Here is an 11,371-nt window from a genome sequence, read left to right on the forward strand (position 1 = left end):
GCATGTAGCCTAGTGGTTAGAGTGTTGGACTAGTAACTGAAAGGTTTGCAAGATCAAATCCCCAAGCTGACAAGGTAAAAATCTGTCCCTGAACAAGGCAGTTATTGAAAATAAGAATTTGTTTCTTAACTGACTTGCCTAGTTAAAAAAAATCTGAAAAAAAGAAAGAAAATAAATCAAAGTAGATAGTTCTATACATCAGTTGGGGTCTCAATAAGCTTCAATATGAGGTCATAACCCTAGCATGAAAGTACATCCTTGTAGCTGTGTGGGCTAATGTAGTCCAACTGTTTGTCTTGGGGCTAAGTTGAGCAATGGCCATGGGGTAATTTGAGTCAATGGCAAGTTGAGCAAATTAAGTGTTTTCTTCCCAGGTGTAATGCAAGGCATTATTGCTGGGATATGACGTAACAACAGGGCCTGGCCTACGGTAAAAGTGTTTTTACAAAGTGTGATTTTGAGGCCGATCATCAGCAACTTTACGATTTGTATCCTGGGAAATGCAGTTTGGTCATATCAGTAAAATTATTGGGCACCTGTTCACTTAAAAATATAGCATTAGCTTTCTGTGACTGCTCATTACGTTCATTATGTGACTACTCACAATGTTTTACATAATGAAGCCCAGGCGTCCCCATAAGGTCATAACCTACAGTTGTAAACATTAGATCCTGCAACTCCTCTGACGCATATGTAAAACCCTGTCGTGGAGATGCATGCCCTGGCCCAGTAATCCCAAAGGCTCCTTCGAAAGAGGACAATGAATTTTAACTGGTTCTCAGCGCGTAGCCATGCATCTTCCCAAAAAGGCTGGCCTGCTTGGTAGACTTCTTTTAGACTTTTTTCTAAAGATGTGGATCCGCCCCTGCCTGATTCCATATCTTAAACATTGCCCGAGCACATGATCTGGCTGGTATTTCTCTGTCGATTAGCAGACAACGAGTGAGGAGCAGCTTTTTAGCCTGCAGGAAAAAGTGGAAGATAAACGTTGATCCTGTCAATCAAAAACTACAGAGGTAAGTAACTCTGGAAGCTTGAATGGCTTTTCTGTCTTTGAAGGATATGGAAGACAAATCAACCAACAAAAGCATTAGTCATGAAACTGCACATTTGCTCAGCTTTTTTTTATATCATTCAAGAATAGCATTTACTTTAACACTGTAAAAAAGATTGAGTTGTTTCAACTTATTATTTATTATTAAGTAACTGGTTCCACAGGATTTTTTTTGTTAGCGACAATTTGAGAAAACGTTGGCAAGAATTCAGTCAACTTAAAATGCGTTTTTCAAATTGTCTCAATTAGAAATTGCTAATGGGGCATCTTATCAACAAAAAAAAGGCAGTGGAATTTGCTACACACATACAATGTTTTCAACTTACATATTTGACACGTTGACATACATGATTACATTGAGCATGTTCATTTATACAGTAATTCATATTCAACGTGTTCTCACCTGAGATTTGAACTTACAACCTTTTGATTCACGGCAATCCTATCTTCTTGCTACGCCACCATGTCGGTGTCAATGACTGATTTCACCTGTATTGCTACACTTTGCACTTCAAAGTCAATCTCAGCTCTTTGAAAGTACACTCAAGAAAAACTATTTTATTTATCAATAGTGATTAAGGAGTAACATTAAAATAGCTGAAATAGGTCAATAAAATCAATGATGAGAGAAGTAAGATTAACTGATAATTGACATTTCCAATTAAATGAATTTCCAATTTAAATATTTATGTGGATGTACAAAAGTAAAACCATTAATACTGACAGCAAAATTTAAAAATAGCAAATTTAGCATTGACATGTGACACAAAATCAACGCAGCACTTTTGTCAAATTAATACTACTCCTTAAAATGATGTTAATACATCTCTCTAAATCTCTGTAAAAGTCTTCATCCCTTAAACAATGTAAACTAGCTTTGATCCGATTATTGCTCACACAATCTCTATTTGGCGCAAAATTGAAAATGCCATCGAAATGGCATGCCCATACACCAATATTGCGATCTGTAGGGCAGCCTTTTGCATCCACCAATGGTCCAAATATGGCAGCCGTACCCTTGCTGATATCATGGATAGTAATGGTTTAAGAATATTCCATGATTTGAAAGGCACATACACATTACCAGACAACTCATTTTTTCTATATTTATATTTGGGCTCCCGAAAATACTAATCTCTATAATATACATTGAGGGTACAAAACATTAAGGACACCTGTTCTTTCCATGACGGACTGATCAGGTAAATCCAGGTGAAAGTTATGATCCCTTATTAATGTCACTTGTTAAATCAGAGTAGATGAAGGGGAGACGGGTTAAAGAAAGATTTTTAAGCCTTGAGACAATTGAGACATGGATTGTGTATGTGTGCCTTTCAGAGGGTGAATGGGTAAGACAAAATATTTAAGTTCCTTTGAACGAGGTATGGTAGTAGGTGCCAGGTGCACCGGTTTGTGTAAAGAACTGCAACTCTGCTGGGTTTTTCACACTCAACAGTTTCCCATATGTATCAAAAATGCTCCACCACTCAAAGGATGTGGGAAGCATTGGAGTCTGTTGTGAGGACAAAAAGTATGGTCCACAGATCTAAGTGAATCTGAACAACCCTTTAATTGGAACAGTATATGGAAAAATATGACCTTGGCATCCAATAATCCGAACCATCAATTTATACATTTGAAGTTTGTTCACAGAATTGATTTAAAACCAAGGAAATGTTTTACGGTGAAATTGGCCTCAAATGTTCACTGTGTCCCCTAAATCAGGTAGGCACATTCCTTCATATGATGTGGAAGTGCCCTGCAGTTAGAAGTGCATGAATGTAAATATTCAGTGCGTTGCATCTAATATGTTACTTAACGATGATAGCTCCTTGTATCTAAATTAATCAGAGACGATTACTGCTGGCTGGCAGCACTGCCGCAAAAAAAAAGATGTTGGCTATTAGAGGGCATTTAACTTACTCTCTCCCAATTCGCCAGTGGATACAGTTACTATTAGAAGTTATAACGTTTGAAATATCAACAGCGAGAATGAATGGCGCTAGTCAAGAAACAATTGAGGCCTGGACAAATACACTTGACTCTAATGAATAATCTCCGCTAAAGCCCAACACATACAAACAAAATATATATATACAAACAAAATATATACACACATTTTTTGCTTTCAGGACCATGGGGAAGGGGTGGTATGCAGAGGGGGAGACATGTTGGATGGGTGGGGTTGGGGGAATGAGATTGGGGGTGAAGGCTCACTTCTGTTTGTTCCTTTGATACAACATTTCACTACATAATATGATCATAATGATCAATACTTTGTGTTTATGTACCTCTACCACCCCAATGAAAAAAAGGCTAAATAAATACATTTTTTGTCACAAAAAATGTACTATTTTAAACTCTGGTCAAAAAGCTATTTCATCATACATATTATGAATGGTTTAAAATGCTTTTTGTATGGTGGAGACTATTTACGCATTGGATAGTTAAGACTATATAAAAAGCAAAAGGCTTTGCATGCATTCCTTAATTTTTTGGGGGTCTCAAACAGCATATGGGGCAAATAATGCAAATTACCTGCAGAGTAAAGATAATATAAACCAATTAATTTAATTGAAAATTTCACATCTTAAATTGAGCACATTAATTTAACTTTGACATACATTAAATTATCTTATTTTTTAATGGTATATTTTCTTCATATAAATTCATGGCAATACAATTCAAACTGTACAAGGTATTTAATAAGTACCACACGATTCAATTGATTTATGTTAGACAGCTTTGATTTGATTTGTTTGTGAATATTTTACTTCAGATAACACTTTGTACATGATTATAACCCTATACTCACACAGGGTTATAATCCACCATGATCATCCAGATTGAAATGTCTTTATGTTAATTTCCTGTAACTGTTAACCTCAGTCTTTTGTAAATTTCATAACAACTAGGTATTATGATTCCAAATAAAATATAATTTAAAATTAACGGAACTAGGGACATTTAGAGGAAATGCTATTGCTAATCAATCATGACATTTATTCTAGCTTTACAAGTATTGAAGGCACTTAAGGGGGCGGTATCCCAGACACATATTAAGACTTATCTAGGATTTAAAAGCATTTATTTCATGGAGATTCAAGTTGTATTTGTCACATGCACAAGTACAGTGAAATGCTTAACTTGCAAGCCCTACCCAACAATGCAGTTGCAAAGTTGGGTCGGAGCATGCAAGACGGAAGCGATACAGTACGGCACCATCGTGTATTCTCCATTGAGTTGGATTTTGTGTCCAGCACTCGGATTAATTTGTGTCCTAGAAACCGCCCCTAGATGTCTATTTGAAGACTATTATTGAGACTACTTCCTTTTCATAAAGTTGAACTAATTTTATAAGCAAGAAGCAGCTCAGCTTGACTATGTATAGGCTCCCACAGAAATCTTCATCCAAGCTGAAAGAAACCATATAGAGAAGTTATGCTGAGGACAGTCAAAACAATCCAAGGCCTGAGATTGTATTCAAAATGTTCCCATTGTAGCACTTGCATGTTGGATACAATTACAGAATTGATCTAGATATCTATCTTTAAAAATCTATGTAAAGCTTTATTTAAGAAATTGATATGTGCTGATTATTAGATGTTTGTATTTTTTTTGCTGTGCATGCGGTCAGTTTTGTGCCAATTATATTTGATTTTCCATACAATAACAAGCTTGAACTGCTGGGTAAATTGTGACATTCAAATTCTTTATCTGATATGAATATGTTTACAACCACAATACAATCAAAATGGGCTCTAATAGTCTTCCATAGGCCTACTTTCTAACACTCTGTCCTCACTACAGTCTTTAGGCCGACCTTGCCGACAGAAAAACACAGAGATGAATTCCCTGTTTCTCCTGAGCTGTCTAAGCTCCACCTGGTTTCTCTTGGTATACTCGCACATGGTACTGGAGGACAAGCTATCCACCAATAAGTCTTCTTTCTCGAGTATACAGAATGGGAGCCTGTCAGATGCTCCACCCATCGTCATTGTAGGTCAGTTAATCATTAGGTCTGGCATATAATCAGTGTGTGGAATAAAAATAAATGGGCTGCTAAAAATCACTCCATTCTTTGATATGTGCTGATATCTTGTGCCCTTTTGCTGTTATATGCAGGAAATATTATTGTAAAATGCAGATATATTTTGCTTGGGTATTTTAAGTATTCCAAGGTTGACTTCAAAAGCAAAGCTGTCAAAATGACTAACACCAATCTTGTGAAATGAAAACATGAAAATATGTCAAATACATTTATTTTTCAGAGTTGCCCAAAACGGCAAAGAAAAAAATCAAGAAACCAAGAAAGGTAACTATGTTCTGAAAATAAGTCAAAATTATTAATGTTTGTGTCATATTGATAAGTTGGTGGAAATAAGTCTAAAATACACATAGCCAATAGTGTAAAAAAAAGAAGCTTATTGTGACATTGAATGTAAAAACATTTCAGTGTGAATGAAGGCATGTTTCTACTTGACGAAAAGTATGAGTCAAGTGGTAACACTTTACAATAAGGGTACATTATTAAACATGAGTAAATGCAGGAGTTAACACGAATACATAATATATTAATGCATTTACAAATTGACTAGACTATTGCTAAAGACATTCATGACCATATTAGCAAAGAGGTGAAAATTGCTACAAATAGCTTGTATGCTAATTAAGTTCATGTTATCTAAATATTAGTTTAGTCACTTTGCAGGGCCCTACGTAAAGTAGAAACTTTTCTGAATTTACTAAGGAGGGCCCTATTGTAAAGGGAACACTATTAATACTTTGTTGTAGGCTATTCATCATTAATAATGGCATTCATTCATGTTCATTGATGTACCCTTAGTGCAAGTGCAGGCAAGGCTAAATCATTAACCTCCTTTCACAGAACAAATTCAGCGTCAAAAACAAACGTCCACCTCCTCCCGCCAACTGCGTGCCATTGTGGGGAAGCTGCAAAACCCCTAATAATGTGTGCTGTGAGTACTGCGCTTTCTGCCACTGCCGCCTTTTCAAGACTGTGTGCTATTGTCGAATGGGAAATCCGCGGTGTTGAAGACATGAAAGAAACATAACAGAATTTTGGCATATTCACAAGGAGAGAAAATGTCTGAGTAGGCTTATCATACCATCTTGTTTGATGTCTCACTTCTGAGGATAATGGCCAAGATTAATTGAGGACAGAGCCTACATGTGTAGGCCTAAAACCACACAAATCCTTCAACTATCATTCCAAATAATTGGAACAATATTTCTCATATGAGGTAAAAAAAAATTAAATAAAAAGCGGCACCAGACAAGTTCCATAATGGTGTACTAGAGACTAGTTGACCCTTTCATGCAAATCTGTTCAATTAAACATTTGTGTCCTTTAAGTAGGCTACCTTTCCATAAATGGAGAAGTTGTCCTAGTCCAAGGCCTATTAAATCATAGCCTATATTAGTGGATATATATTTTTCAATTATATTCTATTAATAAAGACTTTGTTGTGAAACATGTACATGAAGCAATAGCTTACACATCATGCCAGTGCTGTAAAAGAGACAGTGTGTTGGATTTACTGTCTTGAGTAGTCCAGGGGCCAAATTGTCTGGCTCTTTGATAAAACATGGCAAGCACCTTAAAAGAAGCACAAATTGTGTTCCCCTACCTGGTTTTCAAAGATTGATGCTGCTAGTGTTCATAACCTCATAATGATCAGCAGTGTTGTATTGCATGCATGTGATCACTTGTCCGACAGCAGAAATTAAACTAGCACTGGAGAAATACAAATGTTTTATAGTTCTATATTAATATGACATGTTATTTACAGAAAGACAAACTGGCAAAAGCACTCAAGGAGCCAAAATGTCTGTTCTTAAGTAAAAATATAACTGTACAATATTTACTACGAGGCATTTACTGAGGGCCATTAGTACTGAATTTTTCTATGGCATATGGCTTGTATTAACACTTATTTTATTGATGTAACGAAAAATCTAATCAACACATATTTTGAAATAAACTTCTATTTACATTTTTGGTAACTTTATTTATGTGCATTGAAGTCATCTTCACATTTAAACTCATTTGAACTGCTGCGCTTGTTTAGATCATGGCTGTGAATCATCATACTGCAGCAGTACTGGACGCCTGGTTTCTATTGCACTTGTGTTGCACCCACGAAAGCGTAAATCATAGTCCACAGACGCTGAAATGGGATAGTCCTGCGTCTCATTGCGACTTAACTACGCAGCTCTGAGACCAACATCCACAGGAGCAAAGGCCAAATGCACACCTCCCCACAATACGCAACCAACGCAGCTCCGGTATGTGTCCTCTTCATTTGAATGTGTAGACAGTTGGAGAAATTGCTTGAGCTGCTCTGAGAATTTGCTGTGCATAAGCATACACGTTTTGGAATATTATGACTACACTTAAAAAAGCCCAAATGCTACAAAAATATTACCCATCTCATCAGTTTATCCTTAGGGGTTCAAGCAGCGAAGCTGGGTTAAACCTTATATTATTTTTTGGCATTCTTTTTATTCTTCTTCTGTAAGAAGAAATTCCCATGCAAATTCCCATGAGATGGTAAGACTTACAAGGTTGAGCAAAAAAGGTTAACGACCAAGGGCCACACCCTCTCAAGCAATGCTATGTAAATTGGCCACAAGTGATTGAAGATGCAAACTCTGAAAAGTCCCACCGCTCACCCCATGAAACCTAGAATCCGGAAATTTGGTACATAGTTCCCTCTCCTCACAAGGAACACATTTGCCTCAAGGACCCACAAGGTCCGCCATTTAGAATTTTCCGCCATTAAGAATTTTGTGAAAAACACTTAAAACGCTACTCCTCTGGCAGAGAATGACCGATCTGAATTAAACTTGATATATAGCATCTATTAACCAAAGTCTCTTAACACAACATTTTCTAGACTAGTATGTCAAACAATACTGACCAATAAACATTCAAGTGGGCATGACCTGGCACAAATGTATATGAGGATATTAGTATTGTAACAACTTGGTACACATGTTCCAAACATTGTCAAGACTCAACATTTGCAAGCACGTTCAGATCGACCACATGGAATTTGGCACACACTCAGGGATATGAGTCTAGCTAACCTGTAAAGTTCGTTTCAGTTTGGCTTCATGGTGGCACTGTCAGACAGGCAAAACTATTCATGCAGGTTCACAAGCTCATAGCAGCCATATAGTTTGAGCTAGTGTCCTGGAAAAGACATGGGTACATAGATTCTATATAGAACATTTGGTGCCAACGGTCCCACGGTTCTGGAGAAAATACATTTAAAGTAGTCAACATCACTGAAAATGGTTCAAAATGCATCAAAAGCAAATTGCATGATCTGTTCGATGTTAAGGTCAGATATTTGGCAAGCGTGATACGGAGTACAGAAGCAGCTCATCCACGCCCATTTGTCTTGATGGTGGTGCTATGGGGCTAAAGCTTGAACCCCGGTATGAGGATTCAGTATGAGGATAGTATGAGGATTCAGCTGATTATATGTCACCTTTTAGTTTGCTTGAACTTTGAGGTATCAAATTTTACTGTGAAATGCTTACTTACAAGCCCTTACCCAACAACGCAGTTCAAGAAATTGAGTTAAGAAAATATTTACTAAATAAATAAAGTAAAAATAAATAAAGTAAATTTAAAATAAAAAGTAATACAATAAATTAACAATAACGAGGCTATATAGAGGGGGTACCAGTACCGAGTCAATGTGCGGGGGTACAGGTTAGTTGAGGTAATTTGTACATGTAGGTAAGGGTAAAGTGACTATGCATAAATAACAAACTGCGAGTAGCAGCAGTGTAAAAACAAAGCAAAGTAAATAGCACAGGTGGCCATTTGATTAATTGTTCAGCAGTCTTATGGCTTAGGGGTAAAAGCTGTTAAGGAGCCTTTTGGACCTAGACTTGGCGCTCCGGTATCTGTACCAGTTGCATTGTGAGAACAGACTTGGGTGACTGGAGGCTTTGACCATTTTTGGGGTTTTCCTCCGACACGCCTAGTATATAGGTCCTGGATTGCAGGAAGCTTGATCCCAGTGATGTACTGGGCCATACACATTACCCTCTGTAGCGTCTTAAGGTCAGATGCCGAGCAGTTGCCATACCAGGCAGTGATGCAACCAGTCAGGATTCTCTCGATGGAGCAGCTGTAGAACTTTGAGGATCTGGGGACCCATGCCAAATGTTTTCAGTCTCCTGAGGGGGAAATGGTATTGTTGTGCCCGCTTCACAAATGTCTTGGTGTGTTTGGACCATGACAGTTTGTTGGCGTGGTGGACACCAAGGAACTTGAAATTCTCGACCCGCTCCACTACAGACACGTAGATGTGAATAGGGGCGTATTTCCTGTAGTCCACGATCAGCTCCTTTGTCTTGGTCATGTTGAAAGGTTATTGTCCTAGCACCACACTACCAGGTCTCTGACCTCCTCCCTATAGGCTGTATCATTTTTGTTGGTGATCAGGCCTACCACTGTTGTGTCGTAAGCAAAGTTAATGATGGTGTTGGAATCGTGCTTGGCAACGCAGTCGTGGGTGAATAGGGAGTACAGGAGAGGACTAAGCATGCACCACTGAGCATTGAGGGCTCTATGGTGTTGAACGCTGAGCTGTAGTCAATGAATAGCATTCTCACATAGGTGTTCCCTTTGTCCACATGGGAAAGGGCATTGAGCTCTAGCCTTTAGCTCAGTGCTGGTGACTGTGGTGGTATAGTCCTCAATGCCATTGGATCAATCCCGGGAACATATTACAGTCTTGTGCTAGCAAAACAGTCCTGTAGCGTAGCATTCACGTCATCTGACGACTTCCGTATTGAGCGAGTCACAGGCACTTCCTGCTTTAGTTTGTGCTTATAAGCAGGAATCAGGAGGATAGAATTATGGTCAGATTAGTCAAATGGAGACGGGAGAGCTTTGTACGCATCTCTGTGTGTGGAGTAAAGGTGGTCTAGAGGTTTTTTTCCTTTGCTTGCACATGTGACATGCTGGTAGAAATGAGGTAAAAACTTATTTAAGTTTGCCTGCATTAAAGTCCCCGGCCACTAGGAGGGCCACTTCTGGATGAGCATTTTCTTGCTTGCTTATGGCCTTAAATAAACAGACGTCTAAGAAAAATATATATGAAAACACCCTTGGTAGATAGTGTGGTCTACAGCTTATCATGAGGTACTCTACCCCAGACAAGCAATACCTTGAGACTTCCTTAATATTAGACATCCTTCACCAGCTGTTATTGACAAAGACACACCAACACCACCCCTCATCTTACCAGACGTAGCTGTTCTGTCCTGTCGATGCACGGAAAACCCAGCCAACTGTATATTATGTGTCATCGTTCAGCCATTACTCTGTGAATGGCTGAATGATGTTAAGATGTTACAGTTTTTAATGTCCCGTTGGTAGGATTATCTTGAACGGAGATCATCCAGTTTCTTCTCCAGTGATAGCACGTTGGCCAATAGAACAGATGGTAGAGGCGTGTAACCCACTTGCTGACTAATTCTCACAAGGCACCCGATCTCCACCCCCGTCTTTTCTTCACACGAATAACGGGATTTGGGCCTGGTCTCGGAGAAGCAGTATATCATTCGCATCGGACTCATTACAGAAAAATATCTTCATCCAGTTTGAGGTGAGTAAATCGCTGTTCTGATATCCAGAAGCTCTTTTTTGGTCATAAGACGTTAGCAGCAACATTATGTACAAAATGAGTTACAAACAACGCGAAAAAAAAAAAACACACAAGACAGCACTGTTGGTTAGGAGCCCGTAAAACAGCAGCCATCACCTCCGGTGCCATTGTCCTCCCAGTGAAATAGTTACTGGTATCAAAACTCTTTAGGCACAATTCAGAATCCACAGCCGCAGAGCTGTGATAGACCAGCAGCCCATTATGACATATTGTAACTAAACTCAGCAAAAAAATAAAAATGTCCCTTTTCAGGACCCTGTCTTTCAAAGATAATTCGTAAAAATAATAATAATGGGGAAGATAGGCGACACCTGGAGGGGGGTGGAGACAAGCATATAGACAGGTGAAACAGATCAGGGGGTGACAATGATACACTTTTTGTGTATAGGTAGCCTCAGCAAAAACAAAACGTTCCTTTTTCAGGACCTGGTCTTTCAAAGATATTTGGATTTTTATGAATTAAGTTCACAGATCTTCATTGTAAAGGGTTTAAACACTGTTTCCCATGCTTGTTCAATGAATCATAAACAATTAATGAACATGCAGCTGTGGAGCGGTCTTTAAGACACTATCAGCTGACAGACGGTAGGCAATTAAGGTC

General features: G+C 38.4%; 1 protein-coding gene across 1 annotated transcript; it reads left to right on the forward strand.

Annotated features, from left to right (window-relative positions):
- The first annotated feature begins 962 nt into the window (after nt 1–962).
- On the forward strand, nt 963–6,206 carry asip1 (agouti signaling protein). The gene is given in 4 exon segments (NM_001184778.1): nt 963–1,016; nt 4,865–5,057; nt 5,326–5,369; nt 5,943–6,206. Coding segments are annotated over 3 exon segments (369 nt in total). The 5' UTR covers nt 963–1,016; nt 4,865–4,900; the 3' UTR covers nt 6,111–6,206.
- The last annotated feature ends 5,165 nt before the right edge of the window (nt 6,207–11,371 follow it).

This window comes from Oncorhynchus mykiss, chromosome 17, assembly GCF_013265735.2.
Source record: "Oncorhynchus mykiss isolate Arlee chromosome 17, USDA_OmykA_1.1, whole genome shotgun sequence".
Taxonomy (NCBI): Eukaryota; Metazoa; Chordata; class Actinopteri; order Salmoniformes; family Salmonidae; genus Oncorhynchus; species Oncorhynchus mykiss.